The sequence below is a fragment of the Hyla sarda genome, chromosome 11 (assembly GCF_029499605.1).
Source record: "Hyla sarda isolate aHylSar1 chromosome 11, aHylSar1.hap1, whole genome shotgun sequence".
Taxonomy (NCBI): domain Eukaryota; kingdom Metazoa; phylum Chordata; class Amphibia; order Anura; family Hylidae; genus Hyla; species Hyla sarda.
In genome coordinates, this window is record NC_079199.1 from 60,699,293 (window position 1) to 60,723,465 (window position 24,173).

Below are 24,173 nucleotides of genomic sequence, written 5' to 3' on the forward strand. Positions count from 1 at the left end.
TGAGTTCCTGAACGCTGTGTGCAGGCTTCCGTGTTCACGCCCGCCCCCTCGTGACGTCGCGCCCACTTCCCATAAACTTTCATTGAGGGGGCAGGCCGTGACATCACGAGGGGGTGGGCATGAGCACAGAAGCCTGCACATAGCGTTCAGGAACTCAATGTTCCAGACGCTGGGGAGCAGAGTAACCCTTTGAAGAGGTTTTCCCACAGTTATGAAAAATTACTAAGAAAGGCATAAAAAAAAAAAAAAAAACGCCTAACCTTTCTAATGTCATGCAGCCATTTACTGACTTTTTTTTCTGTACGTACAGCATGTCACAACCAAAGACAGTGATTGCTTGGGCAATATGAGAATGGCAGTGTTGGCCAGTGTATTCATTCATTGTTATACTGCAGCTTGAAAACCTGGCACAGCTTAGCATTATTGAGCCAAGCATGGCACATACTGCAGTGTTTACCCAGAGCCAAACTTCTACATCTCTGCAGACATTTTTTATGCACAATTCTGCAATGGGAATTTTGCTTGTAATTCCACAAGTTCAATCCAATCCTTACACTTGACTGCTTATTCCTATTAACATCCCTTAGTCACACCTCACTAACTGGCATCGAACTCAGTCACATGTTTCAAGAGTTGCTCAATGAAAGATTTGTACAAAATATTAACAATTGTAACAGAAGATGGGTCTCTGCCAAACATTTACCAGGATCTTGGTGAAAAGTATTTTAAAAGATGATGAAAATTCCAGCAATAAAATAAAAGGGCAATTTTTTGTTTTCTCAAAATAATTGGAAGCCATCAACTTCCATTTAATATGACCAAAGCATAAACAGACTGCTGCATAACAAATGCAACATTTAATGCCAGTATTCCAACAAAATCTGGTTAGGTATTAAAAGGTGCGACTTCTGATAAAGGAGAGGACAACAGCTATAGAAGATGGCTATGCTACTTCATGATATTCTAAATCAAAAGACATAGGTCAGAGATACCTAAGCAATAAGAAAAAAATATTCTCCAGGGTAAAACTTCTAACATTCGAGTCATGCATAACATTATAGTTAAGGTGATCATAGAATAAAAGCAAGATTGTTTTTTACATAAAGTGCACATTAAGACTCAATTTTACAAAATCAATGAAGCTACTAACCTGGAGGAGGAAGATCAAGCTGCAAGGCAAGCAATTTCCCATTTCCTTTTGGCCTTTGCCTGAAATCATCCGTAATGCAGGAGTCAGGCCCTAGGTTAGTAAGACTAGATGCTTTGGTTTTACCCCCCAGTCTAGGGAGTGTTGATGGCTCTTTGATAAAATCCCGTACAGGCCAATGCATGTCCCTCCCCCATGATCTAGGATCATCTTCGAAAAGCTTTGTTGTGAAAGGGAGAATCTGGCGATGAAGCTGGGGACTGGGTAGTCGTGATGTAAATGGAGACGGGGTAGGAGACACCTCTTTATTGACATTATTCATTGATGGAAAGGAGTGACGAAGCGTAGCACAGTCTACAGGGGGGGCAGTGATCGGTTTTTCTACTTTGCTGTTAGATTGAAACGTGGTCAATAAGTTTAAAGATTCTTGGGATCTTGTTTTCTGCTTCACCAGACTGGGGCTTACACAGCCATGTCCTCCTTTGTGATTAAAATGCCCTAACAAATACCCTGTTTCCTCCACATTATCACTTTTAAGAACCCTAAGGAGGCTCTTGTTAACAAAACCAAGTATTTGGGGAACTTCCCTCTCAACCTTGTTTTCCACATCCATGTGTTTTTCTGAGATTTCCTCTTTGTCCTTCTCAAAAGTTTCATTTAGGTTAAGTACATCAACTTTAGTGACAAATTCATTTGACACAGCAGAGTGGACAGCAGTGACATTTTCACATCTGTCTTCCTTCGGAGGACTGTCTGAGAAGCTATAAGTAGTAACCACTTTCTGAACACAAGGGCGAAGATCTTGGACTTTGGCTACAACAGTCTTACAATCTTTCTCCATGCAGGCCTGGTCACTGTCAATATATTCCAGACTTTCTCTGTTTAATAACCTGCTGTGAGCTGTAATATCCTTCTGCTGCTCCTGCACCATCTTGAGAACATCTTGCAGGTCCCCCAAAGGGCTGTCATATGTAGACACTAAAGAAAAGTCACCAAAAACATCATTGTCATACAAAGATTGTGAACTGCCAGCTGATGACCCAAGGCCAAGAATCCCTGAACTCTCACTGGGCCTACCATGAGAATGTTGCACAGAAAGCCCGGACACATACAAGTCCTTGTTCTCCACAGACCGGAGTCTTGGACGTCCCAAATTTTCCACAGAGCCTGCCATAGAAACCTTTATCGATGGTGCCTTTTCTCTACCTGGTGCCATTCCTGCTTCAGGGGTGCCTTTCCACTTAATTTTTTTGTTCACAAAATCCTCTATGCTTTCCTTCCTCCGGCTAAACCGCCTTCCTTTTTTTCCCTTTGAGGCTTTCTTTTCCATTGAGGCCGTCAAGGATTCTTGGAAATCATTTGGGATGGAGGATTCATCCAGAAACGGAGATGCTCCAGCCAGGTCCTGAAATTTACCATCCTGATTACCCATTTTAGGTCTTGGGGTCTCTGATGTGTTGAGAAGATCAACCAGCAGTCTATCCTTAGCAGCAGTGAGCTTGTAAAGCTCTGTGAGCAGGTCCCGTGTATTAGTTTTTTTCCTCAAGGCCTCCGTAAAGCTTCCATAAGGTGGATCCCTGTGCTGTGCATGCTCTGTCTCCTCCCTGACTTGAAAACAGTTATCAAAGCATGCTCCAGCCTTGTCTCGAGTTACACAGCGTTTGTATGCGAATCCCCTGACATTACCCCGAGGAAGATAGAAGCTGACGTAACAGAGCTCCATTATGGGTTTATGCAATTGGAGGATTGAGTTATTGTTCTCCATTATACGCCTCTAATTATTCCAATATTTAAATAATATTGTCAGTGTTCTCTCTGCTTCATGACACAGCATGTGATAGCCAGGCGGAGAATCATCTGACCAACGTCCACAATAACTTAGCCTGTTAGAACAAAAAAACAGAAAAAATATTCAGCGTGTCAGATGCATATATACCCACAATGAGTCATTTAACATTAATGCTATTGACTATATCCTACCACCCCAGGACTGCAATTTACTAAATGCCATCCAAAAGGAGCCGATAGAATTTCCTACAAAACATGTTAGATTTGCATACAACATAACTGAAAATAGGAAAAATGTAAATCACATACAATAGCAGGTATCTGCATGAGAAACCTTAAAGGAGTTATCTCTGATAAGAAAAAGCTGCTTACCTCCAGAAACAGCACCACCGCTACCTGCAGGTTGTCTCTGTGTGTGGTATCAAGATTAAAAGGAAGTGATCAAAGGGATAAGCTGCAATACCACTAACAACCTGTCGACAAGTGTGGCACTATTCCTGGGTGCAAGTAGCCATGATATTCTAAACCTTGATAACCTCTGCTAGTTTCACACGGGTGTATTACATGTGCATTTTTGCATCTGTATAACAGACACAAGACCAGTTCAGGTCAAAAATGTCTGGATGAAAATGGACTTCTAATTAAGCTTTGCTTGTAGCACCTCACATACAGATATTTGAATATGAATCCTTTTGTATTAGGTGGCAACATATTCCACAATGGAAGCAAAACAAAGAAAATCTAATAATCATTGCAATGATGTATTTGACCATAAAACTTTACAAATCTAAATATCATTAAACAGGTTAATATTCAACCCTTTCATTCTTTCTGCCATAATAGTGAGAAAAACCATATATAGGATATTAAATTTATTTATCTATCCACCCATTATAGTGTTTCTCTACCAGTGTGGCTCTTGCTTTTGCAAAACTACAACTCCCAGCATGCTGGGAGTAAAAGCTCTGCCACAGCAGGAGGCACACTGGTTGGAAAACACTGCTCTATACACACATACACAGTCGTAGCAGAGCTGAATTTGTCGCTTTGATACTGCATCACTTGCACATCAGGTTATGTTAATAGAGAAGCTTTAACTGCAGAACTAGGTATAAATTGAAAGTAATACAATATGTGCGATAATATGTGTGAAATGACAAACTCCGCTTGCATACATCTGAATATAAACACGGTTTGTTCACCGGAAAAAAAATCAAGGCAAAAAGCACAATGCCAGAGGACGCGCATAAATGAGATTTTACATGTCACAAATTGATGCATTGTTGTTTGAAGCCAAAATTAGGAGTAGATAATTAAATTAAATTAAATAAATAAATGAAATATTGCCTTAACACCTTGCACTGGCTTCAAAGAATACATTAAAAGTGCCAATCAGAAATCACCTCAATGATGACTATTAACCCCTTTAGATATATCAACAGCCTCAGCAGTTCCTGGTGTCTACAACAAATCACATTAAGAGCAAAGCAAGCATCACACAACACAATACATCCTGACTCACCATTCCTGACAAGTAAAGTGAGTACTACAGGAAATTAAGGCAGCGTACCATCCTGCTGTTTAGCAATAACTGATCAGAAACAAGGTAGCCACCACATAAGCAGGAGGCCAGCAGATCTAGCTCCATTGGGTGGGGCATCTGGAGGAACTGGCAGTAATTCCTAGTGAATAGGACTTCCATCTCCAGGGTGAGACGACACAGTAAAGAGCAGTATTACATTTACCGAACAGTGAGACCTTCATTAGATGGAAATCAGGATGACATAAGCACACAGCCTTGTTATAGGTGGTTTATTCCCCAGGTGGAGGGGACATTCGGCATCAGCAGACTCATGCCCAAACTCCGATTGCATTAAAGTCCCACAAATAAAATGTACCTTGGTCTGTAATTACATTAATGGCTTCTGTTAGGAGTCTGGTGAATGTCTTGATAGCATTCACTGCAGACTGACAGAACGCCCACAAGAAGTTAAATTAATCTAGTGCTGTCCTTCTGTGCCAAGACTGGCAGCTGAGGCAAAATGTTATGCATCAGGTTGCCAATGTCTGGCTAACTATATAGCAGAACCAGAGGTGTTCGGGAATACAATGACTTAATTTATAAACTGTGTTCAATTAGAGGGAGGCAGACAGGTAATAGATCAGCAGTTATACTTGTTATTACATGGGGGCCATAAAAAGATAGCTTGTTAAAAAGTAGGCAATCTGTAGTTAGATAAAGGACATCTTAAAAGAACTAAATAAAAAAATTTAAGTGACATTGCCTTAGTGCGGGAGAGATATCTCTTAAAAAGGACATTTCCCATCTCTGCTTTTTAACCCCTATCCATATGGGGGTCTGACTGGTGTGACCCCCACTGATCCCAGAATAGGGATAAAAATTAATAGAGTGGCCTCATAGAGAATGAATGCAGTGTTGGCCTTGCTTGTGCTGTGTGCTTCATTTGGAGAATAATTGTGTACCCAAGGATCAGTAGGGGCCTATGAATAGAGGTTAAAATACAGCAACCTTTTTATCCCTCCATTGTGCCAGGGTTGCAAAAAGTAAAACAACAACTTTTACTCACCTTCCGCCGCTCCCCTGGAGCACCAATATTGCTCTTCTCTCATCTGGGCCTGTTATCTTCACATCCTGGAGCCCGAAGCGTCACACTACGATCAACTTATTGCGGCTGCAGTGATAAAAAGTTTCAGTGGAGTTCTCCTTTATCAAACAGCCGTAGGAATGCCTCTTTAGTAAAATTCTTACAGCAGTGCAGCACGAAAGTGAAATCTATGCCAGTCTCAGGTGGTAAATTTTTACGTAAAAGTCACAAATATTTGCGCTAACTAAAATGTTTTTTTTTTTTTAAATTGGCAACTTTTCCTGCGTTTTTTGCAAAACATTATAGCATTGTACAAAAATGTAAAACTTAATTATGATACTAGTTTTCTGTTAGAGGCTTAGGTTGTGGTTTCTGAGGCCGATGCAAAATCTGCAACAGGGCCCCATATGCCAATTATATTACTGGTCTATAATGGGGCAGATGTGCTTTGGGGCCCCCTTATGCACTGCTACTTCTGCTACCTCTTTAGCTACTCCCCGTATTCTGTTAGAAACTTTGATAATTCAATGTTTTGTGTAAAGTAAGGCAAAACAATTGTGACTATCCAGAGATCTATCTATTCTTTATGGTTTCCCTTTAATTTATAATTAAAAGGGAACCCATAACCAGGTTTTACCTTATAAACATGTTTACAATCGGCTATGGGGTTAAAACCTGATTCCTTCTATATGCGTTCTATAGCAGGCCGATCTTACCGTCCTTGGCAGTAGTTATGTGGGCAGTAACTTGTCACTGCATTTTGCACAGTATCACGTTTTGGCAGGCATAATTGACAGCTTAGGATCCTCTACATCACTCGCAGCAGCCAATTAAGTATCGGGTTCAGGTCATTACCGCACAAAGCCCTAAAGCTGTTTGGTTGCTTCAAGTGACACTTGCCTGATCACCTGCAAAGTGCAGTGACTAGATACAGCCCAGATGACTACTTAGTAAAAGTATTATTCTGTTGCATGCTGTATGGTAATGTCTACTGAGGACTGGAAGTCCAGGTTGCTATACGCAGGGTTTTTCAGTTTTTCACCAAAAATACGCAATTTGTGACTTTTGAATTTTTTTACGCGTACGCCCTTTACCGTGTGGTTTAATTAACATTATATTTTTCTATTTCAGACATTTATGCATGCGGCAATACCACATGTTTATTTTGACTATGTTCACATATTTTTTATATGGAATTTGGGGAAAGGGGGGTGATTTTAATTTTTAATATGGAAGGGGTTAATGTGTGTTAAAATTTTTATTTAACTTTTAATTTAAATTATATATATATATATATATATATTATATATATTATATATATATATATATATATATATATATATATATATATATATATATATATATATATATATATATATATATATCTATATCTATATCTCTATATATATCTATATATATCTATAGTTTTTTTTTTTTTTTAACCCCTTAAGGACCCGGCCTTTTTTTGCACATCTGACCACTGTCACTTTAAACATTAATAACTCTGGGATGCTTTTAGTTATCATTCTGATTCCGAGATTGTTTTTTCGTGACATATTCTACTTTAACATAGTGGTAAAATTTTGTGGTAACTTGCATCCTTTCTTGGTGAAAAATCCCCAAATTTTATGAAAAATTTGAAAATTTTGCATTTTTCTAACTTTGAAGCTCTCTGCTTGTAAGGAAAATGGATATTCCAAATAATTTTTTTTTAATTCACATATACAATATGTCTACTTTATATTTGCATCATAAAATTGGCGTGTTTTTACTTTTGGAAGACACCAGAGGGCTTCAAAGTTCAGCAGCAATTTTCCAATTTTTCACAAAATTTCCAAACTCACAATTTTTCATGGACCAGTTCAGGTTTGAAGTGGATTTGAAGGGTCTTCATTTTAGAAATACCCCACAAATGACCCCATTATAAAAACTGCACCCCCCAAAGTCTTGAAAATGACATTCAGTCCGCGTTTTAACCCTTTAGGTGTTTCACAGGAATAACAGCAAAGTGAAGGAGAAAATTCACAATCTCCATTTTTTTCCACTCGCATGTTCTTGTAGACCCAATTTTTTTATTTTTACAAGGGGAAAAAAGAGAAAATGTATACTTATATTTGTAGCCCAATTTCTCTCGAGTAAGCAAATACCTCATATGTCTATGTAAAGTGTTCGGCGGGAGCAGTAGAGGGCTCAGAAGCGAAGGAGCGACAAGGGGATTTTGGAGAGTACTTTTTTTTAAATGGTTTTTGGGGGGCATGTTGCATTTAGGAAGCCCCTATGGTGCCAGAACAGCAAAAATCCCCCACATGGCATACCATTTTGGAAACTAGACCCCTTGAGGTACGTAACAAGGAATAAAGTGAGCCTTAATACCCCACAGGTGTTTCACGACTTTTGCATATGTAAAAAAATAAAAATAAAATTTCACTAAAATGTGTGTTTCCCCGCAAATTTCACATTTTTGCAAGGGTTAATAGCAGAAAATACCCCCCAAACATTGTAACCCCATCTCTTCTGAGTATGAAGGTACCCCATAAGTTGACCTGATGTGTACTATGGGTGAACTACAATGCTCAGAAGAGAAGGAGTCATATTTGGCTTTTTGAGAGCAAATTTTGCTCGGGGGCATGTGGCATTTAGGAAGCCCCTATGGTGCCAGGACAGCAAAAAAAAAAACACATGGCATACCATTTTGGAAACTAGACCCCTCGGGGAACGTAACAAGAAATAAAGTGAGCCTTAATACCCCACAGGGGTTTCACGACTTTTGCATACGTAAAAAAAAAATTAAAAAAAATCACTAAAAGGTGTGTTTCCCCCCCAAATTTCACATTTTTGCAAGGGTTAATAGCAGAAAATACCCCCCAAAATTTGTAACCACATCTCTTCTGAGTATGGAGGTACCCCAAAAGTTGACCTGAAGTGCACTACGGGCGAACTACAATGCTCAGAAGAGAAGGAGTCATATTTGGCTTTTTGAGAGCAAATTTTGCTCGGGGGGCATGTCGCATTTAGGAAGCCCCAATGGTGCCAGAACAGCAAAATAACCCCCACATGGCATACCATTTTGGAAACTATACCCCTTGAGGAATGTAAGAAGGTGTAAAGTGAGCATTTACCCCCCACTGGTGTCTGTCATATCTTTGGAACAGTGGGCTGTAAAACATTTTTAATTTGCACAGCCCACTCTTCCAAAGATCTGTCAGACACCAGTGGGGTGTAAATTCTCACTGCACCCCTCATTACATTCCGTGAGGGGTGTAGTTTCCGAAATGGGGTCACATGTGTTTTTTTTTTTTTTTGCGTTTGTCAAAACCGCTGTAACAATCAGCCACCCCTGTGCAAATCACCTCAAATGTACATGGCGCACTCTCCCTTCTGGGCCTTGTTGTGCGCCCCCAGAGCAGTTTGTGCCCACATATGGGGTATCTCCGTACTCGGGAGAAATTGCGTTACAAATTTTGGGGGGCTTTTTTCCCCTTTACCTCTTGTCAAAATGAAAAGTATAGGGCAACACCAGCATGTTAGTGTAAAAAGTTTATTTTGTTTACACTAACATGCTGGTGTAGACCCCAACTTCACCTTTTCATAAGGGGTGAAAGGAGAAAAAGCCCCCCAAAATTTGTTAGGCAATTTCTCCCGAGTACGGCGATACCCCATATGTGACCCTAAACTGTTGCCTTGAAATTCGACAGGGCTCCAAAGTGAGAGCGCCATGCGCATTTGAGGCCTGAATTAGGGATTTGCATAGGGGTGGACATAGGGGTATTCTACGCCAGTGATTCCCAAACAGGGTGCCTCCAGCTGTTGCAAAACTCCCAGCATGCCTGGACAGTCAACGGCTGTCCGGCAATACTGGGAGTTGTTGTTTTGCAACAGCTGGAGGCTCCATTTTGGAAAGAGTGGCGTACCAGACCTTTTTCATTTTTATTGGGGAGGGAGGGGGGCTGTGTAGGGGTATGTGTATATGTAGTGTTTTTTACTTTTTATTTTATTTTGTGGTAGTGTAGTGTAGTGTTTTTAGGGTACAGTCGCACGGGCGGGGGGGTTACAGCGAGTTTGAGCTGCCGCGCAAAATTTGCTGCATTGCAAACTTGCAGCCCGATACTCACTGTAAGCCGCCTGCCCATGTGAGTGTACCCTGTACATTCACAGGGGGGGGGACCTCCAGCTGTTGCAAAACTACTACTCCCAGCATGCCTGAGAATGTTTGGGAGTTGTGGTTTTGCAACAGCTGGAGGCACACGGGTTGGGAAACACTGAGTTAGGAAACAATGTTTCCCAACCAGTGTGCCTCCAGCTTTTGCAAAACCACAACTCCCAAACATTCTCAGGCATGCTGGGAGTAGTAGTTCGGCAACATCTTTAGAGCCAGATGTTGCCGAACTACAACTCCCAGCATGCTTGGAGTTGTAGTTTTGCAACATCTGGAGGACTAGTTTGCAGACCACTAATACAGTGGTTCCCAATCTGTGCCCTTCCAGATGTTGCAAAACTACAACTCCCAGTATGCCAAAACTGTCCAGGCATGCTGGGAGTTGTAGTTCTGCAACATCTGAAGGGCCAGATGTTACAGAACTACAACTCCCAGCATGCCTGGACAGTAAAGGCATGCTGAGGATGTGTAGTTTTGCAACATCTTTGAGAGGCACAGTGGTCCAAAAACTGTGGACCTCCAGATGTTGCAAAACTGCAACTCCCAGCATGCCCAGACGCCAAGGGCTGTCTGGGCATGCTGGGAGTTGTAGTTTACAGGGTCCTATTACAGCAATGCATGTCGCTTTACGGCGACGTGCATTGCTGTAAAGGGCCCGACCGCGGCTGAAGATCTACTCACCTGTCGCCGCCGCCGCCATCTTCACCGCCGGGATCCGGGTCTTCAGGGACGAGGTAAGTACCGAGGCCGGGCCCCAGCACTCCCCCGTCCCCCGCCGCGTCCTCCGGTCTTCCTCCCGTCCTGTCCCGACTTTCAGGGGCCGGGCAGGACGGGAGGAAGTAACCGCCCCCCCTCCTGCGATTGGTCGGTTCACTAACCGACAGATCGCAGGGAATGGGAGGTGGTGGCAGGCTTGCCACCTCGCTCCGATACTTCAGCATGGTCCTGGCTGTCTGTGACAGCCGGGATCATGCAAAATTACCGGGCGGTCGGGTCCCAGAGACCCGATCAGCCCGGTATCGCCGCAGATCGCAAGGGCGATTTCCCATGCGATTTGCGGCGATCGCCGACATGGGGGGCCTACATGGCCCCCCTCGGCGTTTGCCCTGGATGCCTGCTGAAGGATTTCAGCAGGCATCCAGTTCCGATCTCTGCCCGGCGAGCGGCAGAGACCGGAAAACGCCAGGACGTACGGGGACGTCCTGGGTCCTTAAGGCCCAGGGTGCGGGGACGTCCCCGTACGTCCTGGGTCCTTAAGAGGTTAAATAAACTTTTAGTCCCCTTAGGGGACATTTAGGAGGAATCAGTAGATTCCTCATACAGATCAATGTGGTTCCATAGAACCACATCAATCTGTGTGCTCTGCGCTTGATTGATAAAGCCTGGTCCTGCCAGGCTTTATCATTCTCAAAGTGGCAGCCAGAACAGAGGCAAGCCCTCAGACTACCTCAGCAGGGGATCGCCACCCGTGATCACGCTGCAGGGCAGCGATCCATCCCATGACCACCGGTATTTGCGGCCTCAGCGGTGATCTCAAAGGCATAATAGCCGGCCGTGGTGGCTATTATTGGTGGCCCACAGCTACAGGAATCATCTGGGGTCTGGCTGCTATGATGCGAGCTCGAGTCCAGAGCCAGCGTCATACACTGCTTGCAGTCTCAGGATGAGCCGGCTCGTCCTTAGACGGCAATTGGTTAAACCCCCATAGCCCAGTGTAAACAGCATGACGGGTAAAACCTATTACAGGTTCCCTTTAATAAATGAAAGCTGAGTTGTGATTCTTTTCTATAGGCAAAACCAGTTTTGGTTTCAAGCAGAATTATAACTTTAGGCCTTTGTAGACCTCTGAAGATAGCAGAACACTGTACTGCCCTGCCATCAGTTGTGCATATACTGTACCAGGAGACTCAAGACTCCACTCTTCAGAATGGGGAGAAGCTCTCATTTGGAACTCTGCGATCATACACCTATTCTCTATCCCTGTCCTATACACTAACACTCTGCGATCATACACCTATTCTCTATGCCTTTCCTATACACTAACAGCTCCTGTTCGTTCATTCTCTGCATGCTGCGAGCACTATTTGTCGCAGCATGCAGAGGGCACTGCCTCTACACACAGCCAAGCTAATATTTATGGTCTTGCCTGATTTCTAGCAATAGGCTTTGAGTTTTTGAAGGTTGGATAACCCTTAAAGGGGTATTCCAGGAAAAAACTTTTTTTTATATATATCAACTGGCTCCAGAAAGTTAAACAGATTTGTAAATTACTTCAATTAAAATATCTTAATACTCTCAGTACTTATGAGCTTCTGAAGTTAAGGTTGTTCTTTTCTGTCTAAGTGCTCTCTGATGAGAGGTTTGCTTTGGGGATTTGCTTCTAAACTGGGCGGTTCCCGACACACGTGTCATCAGAGAGCACCTAGACAGAAAAAAACAACCTTAACTTCAGAAGCTCATAAGTACAGATAGGATTTTTTAATAGAAGTCATTTACAAATCTGTTTAACCTTCTGGAGCCAGTTGATATATATATATTAAAACAAATGTTTTTTTTTTCCTGGATAACCCCTTTAAGAATGAACATCAACTTTTCAGTAACTAGATATCACCACTTCTAATTTCACATTACTCATTGCTTTGTACTGTAGATTAATTAGCTTTTCATTCCGATAAGTAGAGCTTCATAGAATTCTCAAGAACAAAGCATTTTAAATAAAGCTGTACTTTCTCTTTGCCACAAAAATGTCATCCAATTATCAAAAGTCTCCTAAAAGAAGGAATTACTGATCCTTAAGGGAAAAAAGTTTCTAAATTAAAGTTGGAACCTGCATCGCTCAAATGTCTTGGTATTCAGGTTTCTTGCTTGGCCATTTTTAGAGTTCACTCAAAAAGGGGCAGGTGGTAATTCTGATGCTTATATCTGCTGCTACCATTATAAACAGAGGGTTATTCAAAAAAGATATTATAGACTCAGTCTTCATAATCAAGAGAATATAGCACAAACGTATTAACATGAGAAGACATCTTTTCAAGATTTAGCTATACACTACAAATGTTTAAAATGATTTCCATTGGTGGCACAGCAGAAGGGATTGTAGACATTGCACAGAACACATTTCCTTTGGGCGAGTACAACCTGTGCTCAAAAAGAGCATGGTTACAGTTTACCTTCTCACTCAGGTGAAAGGTGGCCTCTTTATTCAACACCAGCCAATCTAAAAATTTCCTATCAGCCCTGCAAGTCAATGGAAAAGTCACAGCGTTTTGGTTTGTGGTTTGGTTCTGCCCCTAAAGATGTTTTTGTAAAAAATGCCATGTCAAGGTTTATTGGTTATTTACCACTAATATTTACCACAAGAGGACATCATATTAAATAAGAGGGGCAAAGGTTTAAAAGTAACATCAGGAAGTATTACTTTACTGAGGGAGTAGTGGATGCGTGGAGTAGCCTTCCTACAGAAGTGGTCGCTGCAAATACAGTGAAGGAGTTTAACCCCTTAAGGACCAGGGTTTTTTCAGTTTTTGCATTTTTTTCCTCCTTACCTTTAGGATGCGTTCCCACAGGGCGTGACGCTGCGCAAAATTTATGGCAGCAGCGGGAAATACGCTGCGTATTCCTTGCTCACTATACACACAGGGCTTTCCGGCGGCAGCCCTATGTGTGTAGTGAGTTTTGGAGGTGGGGCCATGTTCCGGCGTCTGTGATGCGCGGCTCCGCCTCCAAAACGCACTACACGCATAGGGCTGCCGCCGGAAAGCCCTGTGTGTATAGTGAGCAAGGGATATGCAGTGTATTTCCCGTTGCTGCCATAAATTTTGCGCAGCGTCAAATACGCCCTGTGGGAACGTACCCGTAAAAAATCATAACTCTTCAATTTTGCACCTAAAAATCCTAATGATGGCTTATTTTTTGCTCCACCACTTCTACTTTGTAATGACATCAGGTCATTTTACCCATAAATCTACGTTGAAATGAAAAAAAAAAATCATTGTGAGACAAAATCGAAAAAAAAAAACGCCATTTTCTAACTTCTGTTTCTACGGAGTACATTTTTCGGTAAAAACACCACATTCTCTTTATTCTGTAGGTCTATACCATTAAAATGATACCCTACTTTTATAGGTTTGATTTTGTCGTTCATCTGAAAAAAAAATCATAACTACATGCAGGAAAATTTATATATTTAAAATTGTCATCTTCTGACCCCTATAACTTTTATTTTTCCATGTATGGGGCGGTATGAGGGCTCATTTTTTGTGCCGTGATCTGAAGTTTTTAGCGGTACCATTTTTGTATTGATCTGACTTATTGATCGCTTTTTATTAATTTTTTCATGGTATAAAAAGTGACCAAAAATACACTATTTTGGACTTTGGAATTTTTTGCGTGTACGTCATTGACTGTGTGGTTTAATTATATATTTTTATAATTCAGACATTTCCACAAGAGGCAATACCACATGTTTATTTTTATTTACACTTTTTTTAATGGGAAAAGGAGGGTGATTCAAACTTTTATAAGGGGAGGGGTTAAATGATCTTTATTCACTTTTTTTTTTCCACTTTTTTTTTTTTTGCAGTGTTATAGCTCCCATAGGGGGCTATATAACACTGCACACACTGATCTTTTACATTGATCAATGGTTTCTCATAGGAAACCATTGATCAATTATTCTGCCGCTTGATTGCTCATACCTGGATCTCAGGCACTGAGCAGTCATTTGGCGATCGGACACCAGGAGGCAAGGTAGGAGACCCTCCTCGTGTCCCAGAGCTGTTCGGGATGCCGCAATTTCGCCGCAGACATCCCAAACAGCCCCCTGAGCTAACCATCAGGGATTTACTTTCTCTTTAGACACAGCCTTCAACTTTGAACGCGTCTAAAGGGTTAATAGTGAGCGGCACCGCGATCATTGCCACGCACTATTAGCCACGGGTCCCGCACGCTATTAGCCACGCTATGACTATTATAGAAAGAGAAGGGACTCAGGACGTAGCGGTACGTCCTTGGTCCTTAACCCCTTAAGGACCCAGCCAATTTTCACTGTAGGACCCGGCCATCTTTTGCACATCTGACCACTGTCACTTTAAATATGAATAACTCTGGGATGCTTTTACCTTTCATTCTGATTACGAGATTGTTTTTTCGTGACATATTCTACTTTGAGGTTAGTGGTAAAATTTTATCGATACTTGCATAATTTCTTGGTGAAAAATTCCAAAATTTTATGAAAAAATTGAAAATTTAGCATTTTTTTTACTTTGAAGCTCTCTGCTTATAAAGGAAAATGAATATTTCAAATAAATTATAAATTGATTCACATATATAATATGTCTACTTTATGTTTCCATCATAAAGTTGACATGTTTTTACTTTTGGAAGACATCAGAGGGCCTCAAAGTATAGCAGCAATTTTCAAATTTTTCACAAAATTTTCAAAATCGAAAATTTTCAGGGACCAGTTCTGTTTTGAAGTGGGACTTGAATGGCCTTCATATTAGAAATATCCCACAAATGACCCCATTATAAAAACTGCACCCCTCAAAGTATTCAAAATGACATGCAAAAGGTTTGTTAACCCTTTAGGTGTTCTACATGAATAGCAGCAAATTGAAGGAGAGGGGTAAAATTTTGAAAGGGGTAAAAGGAGAGAAATCTTCGTAAAATGTGTAACCCAGTTTCTCTCGAGTAAGAAAATACCTCATATGTGTATGTCAAGTGTTTAGCGGGCGCAGTAGAGGGTTCAGAAGGGAAGGAGCGACAGTGGGATTTTGGAGAGTGAGTTTTTCTGAAATTTAGGAAGCCCTATGGTGCCAGAACAGCAAAAAAAACAAAAAAAAAACACATGGCATACTATTTTGGAAACTACACCCATCAAGGCACATAAAAAGGGGTCCAGTGAGTCTTCACACCCCACAGGTGTTTGACGACTTTTCGTGAAAGTTGGATGTGTACATTTTTTTTCCACTAAAATGCTAGTTTTCCCACAAATTTTTTTATTTTTACAAGGGATAATAGGACAAAATGTCTCCCACAATTTGTAACCCCCTCTCTTCTGAGTATGGAATACCCAAAGTTGGATGTGTACATTTTTTTTCCACTAAAATGCTAGTTTTCCCACAAATTTTTTTATTTTTACAAGGGATAATAGGACAAAATGTCTCCCACAATTTGTAACCCCATCTCTTCTGAGTATGGAAATACCCCATGTTAGGACGTAAAATGCTTTGCGGGCGAACTACAATGCCCAGAAGAGAAGGAGTCACATTTGGCTTTTGAAAAGCAAATTTTGCTGAAATGGTTTTTGGGGGGCATGTCCCATTTGGGAAGTCACTATGGTGCCAGGACAGCAAAAGAAAACCTACATGGCATACTATTTTGGAAACTACACCCCTCAAAGCATGTAACAAGGGGTCACAGGTGTTTGACGACTTTTCGTGAAAGTTGGATGTGTAAATGATTATTTATTTACTAAAATGCTAGTTTTCCCTCAAATTTAACATTTTTACAAGGGGTAATAGGACAAAATGCCCCCAAGATTTGAAACCCCATCTCTTCCCAGTATGGAAATACCCCATGTGTGGACGTCAAGTGCTCTGCTGGCGCACTACAATGCTCAGAAGAGAAGGAGTGCCATTGAGCTTTTGGGGAAAAAAAATTGTATGGAATGGAAGTCAGGGGCCATGTGCGTTTACAAAGCCCCCCGTGGTGCTAGAACAGTGGACCCCCCACATGTGACCCCATTTTGGAAACTACACCCCTCACAGAATTTAATAAGGGGTGCAGTGAGTATTTACACCCCACTGGCATTTGACAGATCTTTGGAACAGTGGGCTGTGCAAATGAAAAATTAAATTTTTCATTTTCACGGACTACTGTTCCAAAAATCTGTCGGACACCTGTGGTTCGTAAATGCTCACTGTACCCCTTATTACATTACGTTAGGGGTGTAGTTTCCAAAATATGGTCACATGTGGGAGGGGGTCCATTGTTCTGGCACTATGGGGGCTTTGTAAACACACATGGCCCTCAATTACGGACAGATTTTCTCTTCAAAAGCGCAATGGCGTTCCTTCTCTTCTGAGCATTGTAGTTCGCCCGCAGAGCACTTTACATCCACATATGGGGCATGTTCTTACTCAGAAGAAATGGGGTTACAAATTTTAGGGGGCTTTTTATCTTATATTCCCTTGTGAAAATGAAAAATTTAGGGTAACACCAGCATTTAAGTGAAATTTTATATTTTTTCTTCATTTTTCCATCCAACTTTGAAGAATTTTCATTAAACATCTGTGGGGTGTTAAGGGCTCACTATACCCCTTGTTACGTTCCGTGAGGGGTGTAGTTTCCAAAATGCGATCACATGTGGGTATTTCTTTTTTTGCATTTATGTCAGAACCGCTGTAAAATCAGCCACCCCTGTGCAAATCACCAATTTAGGCCTCAAATGTACATGGTTCAATCTCACTCCTGAGCCTTGCTGTGCACCCGCAGAGCATTTTACGCCCACATATGGGGTATTTACGTACACAGGAGAAATTGCGTTACAAATTTTGGGGGTCTTTTTTCCTTTTAACGCTTGTGAAAAAAATAAAAGTATGGGGCAACACCAGCATATTAGTGTAAACATTTTTATTTTTTTACACTAACAAGCTGGTGTAGCCCCCCACTTTTCCTTTTCATAAGGGGTAAAAGGAGAAAAAGTCCCCCAAAATTTGTAGTGCAATTTCTCCCGAGTATGGAAATAACCCATATGTGGCCCTAAACTGTTTCCTTGAAATACGACAGGGCTCCGAAGTGAGAGAGCTCCATGCGCATTTGAGGACTAAATTAGGGATCGCATAGGAGTGGACATAGGGGTATTCTACGCCAGTGATTCCCAAAAAGGGTGCCTCCAGCTGTTGCTAAATTCCCAGCATGCCTGGACAGTTAGTGGCTGTCCGGAAATGCTGGGAGTTGTTGTTATTTTGCAACAGCTGGAGGCTCCGTTTTGGAAACACTTCCATACAATACGTTTTTCATTTTTATTGGGGGGGGGGGACAGTGTAAGGGGTGTTTATGTATTGTTTTACTCTTTATTATGTGTTATGTGTTAGTGTTTTTAGGGTACATTCACACTGGCGTGTTACGGTGAGTTTCCCGCTAGGAGTTTGCGCTGCGGCAAAAAATTTGCCGCAGCCCAAACTTGAAGCAGGAAGCTTACTGTAAACCTGCCTGTGTGAATGTACCCTGTACATTCACATGGGGGGGGGAACCTCCAGCTGTTTCAAAACTACAACTCCCAGCATGTACTGACAGACCGTGCATGCTGGGAGTTGCACTCTTACAACAGCTGGAGGCACACTGGTTGGAAAACCTTCAGTTAGGTTCTATTACCCAACTCAGTATTTTCCAACCAGTCTGCCTCCAGCTGTTGCAAAACTACAACTCCCAGCATGTACTGATCGCCAAAGGGCATGCTGGGAGATGTAGTTATGCAATAACTGGAGGTACACAACTACAACTCCCAGCATGCCGAGACAGCTGTTTGGGCATGCTGGGATTTGCAGTTTTGCAACATCTGGAGGGCTACAGTTTTAGAGAACACTGCAAAGTGATCTCCAAACTGTGGTCCTCCAGCTGTTGCAAAACTACAAATCCCAGCATGCCCAGACAGCAAACAGCTGTTTGGGCATACTAGGAGTTGTAGTTTTGCAAGATCTGGAGGGCTACAGTTAGAGACCACTGTATAGTAGTCTCAAACTGTACCCTTCAGATGTTGCTAGGCAACTCACCGGCTTCCATACGATCCAGCCGCACGACATCGCCGCCCGCCGATCTCAGTCGCCCGCTGCCTCCGTCGCCCGCACGGATGGGTAACTGGATCTTCGGCGCCGGTCCCCGACGTTTCTCCATCCTGCCTCGCCCATTGTGGGTGGGCAGGACGGGGAAAAAGAAAGCTAACCCCCCTGCCCCCGATCTGCTATTGGTCATCGCTTCTGGCGACCAATAGCAGGGGTGGCACCCCTGCCACCTCACTCCTATCCCTTCAGGGGGATCGTGGGTGTCAGACAACTGCGATCCCCCTTATATTCCGGGTCACCATAGACCCGTAATGACCCAGAATCACGCAAATCGCAAGTGTGAATTCACTTGCAATTTGCCGCGATCGCTGAAATGGGGGGCGGGTCTGATGATCCCCCTGGATGTTTGCACGGGATTCCTGCTGAATGATTTCAGCAGGCATCCCGGTCCGATCCCCGTGCGGCAGGAGCCGGAATTCTCCATGACGTACACATACGTCATGTTTCCTTAAGTACCAGGGTGTCATGACGTACGCGTACGTCAAGGGTCCTAAAGGGGTTAAGAGGTTTAAAGGGTACTCCGTAGGAAAACTTTTTTTTTTTTTTTTTAAATCAACTGGTACCAGAAAGTTAAACAGATTTGTAAATGACTTCTATTGAAAAATCTTAATCCTTCCAGTACTTATTAGCTGCTGAATACTACAGAGGAAATTCTTCTCTTTTTGGAACACAGAGCTCTCTGCTGACATCATGACCACAGTGCTATCTGCTGACATATCTGTCCATTTTAAAAACTGTCCAGAGTAGGAGAGAATCCCCATAGAAAACATATGCTGCTCTGGACAGTTCCCAAAATGGATAGATGTCAGCAGAGAGCACTGTGTTCCAAAAAGAAAATAATTTCCTCTGTAGTATTATGCAGCTAATAAATACTGGAAGGATTAAGATTTTTTTAATAGAAGTAATTTACAAATCTGTTTAACTTTCTGGCACCAGTCTCTTTAAAAAAAAGATAAAAAATTCCACGGGAGTACCCCTTTAAGCATGCATGGGATAACCATAAGCATATCCTTCATAAAAGATAGGGCCAGGGACTATTGATAGGATTCAGATTATTGGGCAGACTAGGTGGGCCAAATGGTTCTCATCAGCCGACACATTCTATGTTTCTATCTTCCAAATGTTACTTTAACTACAGGTCTTTACTAGCAACCAATGCATAAGTAGCATCATTGCCACTACTCTTGCACACTATTAGTGATGAGCGGCATATGCCATATTAGAATACGCAATATTTCACTAATATGAGGACGAATATTCGTCCCATATTCGTGAAATTCGAATATTCGTTATATTCGTGACTATTTTTGAATTGCAAAATTTCGCTATTGCGAATGCAAAATTAATAGCGAAATTTCGCTCGTCTGCGCATGCAAATTGCTAATATTCGTGAGCAACACTACACACTATTGCTTACTGCTTGGTATTCTTACACAATCCAGCTGGGTTTACACATACTATTGTGGTCACAAAACAGCATTTTTTTCCCATTTAGTGTTTCTCTGTGCATGTTCCACTCCAGGGCCAAATACCAACCAAAATACTAAATCCGAACCCAGTCTGAGGATACGTACACATACTAATATACAAAACTTACAGTGATGACCTATTAAAGTCAATGGTAGTAAAACTCACAGTGGATCTCCCACAATGGGAAACCTAGTTCATCTGTATTTTGCAAACTGTAATACGAAGTGGAGGTTCATCTATGGGGCTAGAGTAGGCTTATATTCTCACATCTCAGCATGTTCTACTTCTATGGGTTTTGTGAAAGAAAACACCCTTTAAAAACTCTCGGAGAGGGATAAAATCTAGACGCATCTGTTTGTGATCCATATCACATTCGCAAAATGTACAATGACTGCACCTTTTAATGGGAGCAGCTCAAGTAGCAGTGATACAGCTACACGATTATCTCTCCATGACAGGTCCTTATTAACCTTAGTTCTTCATATACTTCATCATATCCAGAACATACCTGTGAATATGCATCATTTTACAGGTATTATTTCCATGTAAAATGTTTGTTTTACATTTTTCATCCTAGGGGCAGGGGTACCTGGAAGCTCAACAAAATAAATATTCCTCTTCTCATCCTCCACAAAACACCCAAGCTGAGTCACGTGACTATTAGTTCCAGAGGTATACAGGGGGCCAGAGAGGCCAGTACGTGGCGTGTAGTGGCATGTTGTGAACAAAGAAAAAACAAAAAGTCTTGCACTAGGCATACCCATATGTTGGATTTAGAATAATGGAACAGGTCAAGAAAACTAGCGAATGGTAAAATATAAACAATCTGGCATTCTGGTACCATGGGAAAGCTTATGTCTAGAAAGGGTGAGTATTAATCCTAGTCCGAGCAGAGGCCCACACAAAGGTGCCAAAACAATGCTGTAACTGCTTCCACTAAACAGATACATTTATAGGTATAGTCTGCATTAAAGACATTTACGAAGAGTGTTGGGTTTTTACTAGTGTGAAATAATGTTTCAGACTTGTAGGATTCCTCTCTATTTACTATAGGGATTCACAGATTTAAAAATTGGAAACATTTCTGACCAGCTTTTTCTAGATGGAAATTTCCAGCCATTTATTCACAGGATTTTCTGCAAATTTAAAGGGGTTATCCACCATAAGGTGATTTTAGTACGTACCTGGCAGACAGTAATGGACATGCTTAGGAAGGATCTGTGCTTGTCTTGGGGCTAAATGACTAAGTCACGAGATTACCATTACACTGTGGCTAGCTTTTTGTGAATTTGTATTTCCTGTTTGACTGTTCTTTTTTTGACTATGACAAATCCCACAATTCTATTTTCCTCCTTCCCACACATCAGCCACTCCACCCATTGAAACATAAGTGAGCTGCAGACCTGTGGTTTTCAATCAGGGTGCCTCCAGCTGTTGCATTAGTTGCAGATTGATCCCCCCCCCCACCCATTGAAGCAGACAGGCTCCCTGTCATCAGCTGACTAGTGAGTCAGGTCTCTGCCGCATTGCAAGCTGGGAAAAATCTGAGAAAACAGTCATTTTGTATGCTGGTAAAAATAGTGAGGTGAAAATCAAAGAAGGATTGTGAGAAAACCATCACACACAGGTACAGACACTATATTATGAACTACACTAACTTTACAGCTCCTGTAGCATAGTCAAATAAATAAAAATTCCCAGAATACCCCTTTAATAGTAAATAGCTGAACTGGAAAGAGATAAACTTCTGCCTGTGCTGGCATCCATCAGTCACAGGACTATCTGGTACAGGTGGACTAGCGCTGTGGTGGTGTGGATGCGGTCCCCCAGAGTATACGAAGAGTACATTCATAAGCATAAGAAAAGAAAGAAGGGGCACTCAAATCTTCTCTTTTCTGGACCTTTTATTCAGTGGTTATCAGCAGCAGGGACACCAGGCAGATGTTAAATCACGTCGGACCAGTAACAAACAGGAGCCCTGAGGGTAATAGCTATTTCATGCCGTTCCTGGTGCTTCTCCAGACCATGCCTCCACAGAGACATTGGCCAGGTTAAATACCTGCCTGCCAGGTATGTTACAGTGGTAGGCGTTTACCATATACAGAAGGCATTTAACCCTTGTACGTTTAACAAACATAGTGCAAAAAGACATACTGCAGCACAAGGTAGTTTCGGTCTGAATAACAGATTAGACATGAGTGCTTTTTTGTAATCTGTGGCTCCTTTATTTAAGCAAATCATATTGTTAAGAATGCTGCAATATCTGGATTTAAACATGTTACTGTACATGCCACATACTGGCCTCCCTGGCCCCCTGTATACCTAAATTGAAGATTTATGGTAACTAGTGCTACCATAAAAATGTTTAGGCCCAGGCCCAGCAGCATCAGTAAACCATATATTGGCTAAATGACACAGCCTGGAGGTGGCTGAAGCACGAGGAGACGATATAGTGGCTGAATGACACAGCCTGGAATTGGCTTAAAGGGGTATTCCGGGTAAAAACATCTTCCCTAACCAAAGGATAGGGGATAAGATGTCTGATTGCGGGGGGCCCGCCGCTGGGACCCCCGTGATCTCCCTGCAGCAGCCTGCATTCTAAGCGTAGCTGCGGCTGCAGTTTTGGAAACCGCCGGGCTGCCGAGACGGGGACGTGATGTCACGCCACGCCCCTTCCATTCATTTCTATGGGAGGGGGCGTAACGGTCGCAAACGCCCCCTCCCATAGACATGAATGGAGGGGGAGTGGCGTGACGTCACGTCCCAGTCTCGGAAGCCCGGCGGTTTCCGAAACTGCAGAAGCAACTACGCATAGAATGCGGGCTGCTGCAAGGAGATCGCGGGGAGTCCCAGCGGCAGGCCCCCCCCCCCCCCGCGATCAGACATCTTATCCCCTATTCTTTGGATAGGGTATAAGATGTTTTTGCCCGGAATACCCCTTTAAGCATGAGGAGACCATTGAAATTTTAGATTTTTAAATTGAAATTGAGGATTTTGAAATTTTAACTCCCAAGTTTTAGTGTCCCGGGCCCCGGCGTGTGAGTACAAAGGACCAAATATAACAAGGAGTCACATTTCACATGGCCGCACAAAGACACAGCCTGGAGGTGGCATCAGTATAAGGAAACCATATAGTGGCTGAATGAGACAGCCTGGAGGTGGCAGAAGCAGCATCAGAAGTCCTGAAAGTGACCCTGTAAGAGTGGTGCGGTGGGTGACAATACCAGTACCTGGTGACGAAAGTGAGTGAAAAAAGGTCTGATGCAGAGGAATGTTTGTAACTGGGAAGCAGTGCCTTAAATCTGTTTGGCACTATCCATATTTGTGAAGTGTTGGTGTGGCACCATGATCAATCTACTCTTATGCATCAGGCATTGGTGGTTGGAAATCCTGGCTGATCCATGCCTGAGTCATCTTCCCAAAAGGTCAGTGTCTCCACATTTTTCGTTACACTTTCTGTCGACATCTCATTCCTGTGGCTATGTGAACCTCCTCCGGATGCTTGATGAAAAACTGCTACACCGCCGAGTAGCTGATTTTCCCACCAACAGTCCGCACTAATTGACTTCTACTGCCGCCGTCTCCAGGAACCACTGTTCCACTACCTCCTGGGAAGGTTGGCTGTCGCGAAGCATGTGGTCTCCCCTGGGCACATTTGGCTCCAGAATTTCCACTTCTGCCACCATGCATACTGCCAACCATGCTACCACCTTGCTGGCTCAGCTGCTGCCTCACGGGCAACCTGCAACTCTCTTCTCCTGATGATGATGATGATGCCCCTTCTGCACATGGCTCCCAATTGCTTTCGGCATCATCATCATCATCATCATAAGTGTCTGCTGTATGCAAAAAATGTGCTACAGTATGCAAAAAAAAAAAAGGTGTGACTGGCTGCTGATAGGCTGCTTCCTGCATGGGATTCAGGGTCATCCCACCTACTTCACTTCCCGCCTTGCCTTCCTTCCCAGCGTTACATGCCCAATGTACTGGACCACAGTGAATGGAGTTTAATTAAGAGATTTGCGCGATAGAAACGCACAAAATTTGCATTCATTGCAAATCGAATATTTCATGAGATTCATAATGAATTCAGGTTCATAAGCTTTGATTCGCTCATCTCTAGTCACTGGGGAGAAAAATTGGATAAAGGGGGGGAATAT

The 24,173-nt window shown here is 42.4% G+C and overlaps 1 protein-coding gene across 3 annotated transcripts in view; it reads right to left on the bottom strand.

The window, feature by feature from the left end:
* The window catches only part of FMN1 (formin 1), a 529,863-nt gene that overhangs the window by 429,469 nt on the left and 76,221 nt on the right, over positions 1-24,173 (bottom strand). For 2 of the 3 annotated variants that reach the window (XM_056545728.1, XM_056545726.1), the window contains exon 2: positions 1,151-3,030. In XM_056545728.1, coding sequence (XP_056401703.1) covers positions 1,151-2,912 — 1,762 coding nt within the window. In that variant the 5' untranslated portion in view covers positions 2,913-3,030. Of the gene's footprint in view, positions 1-1,150; positions 3,031-4,457; positions 4,546-24,173 lie in introns of those variants that run through there. The other variant, XM_056545727.1, reaches the window with a different exon arrangement.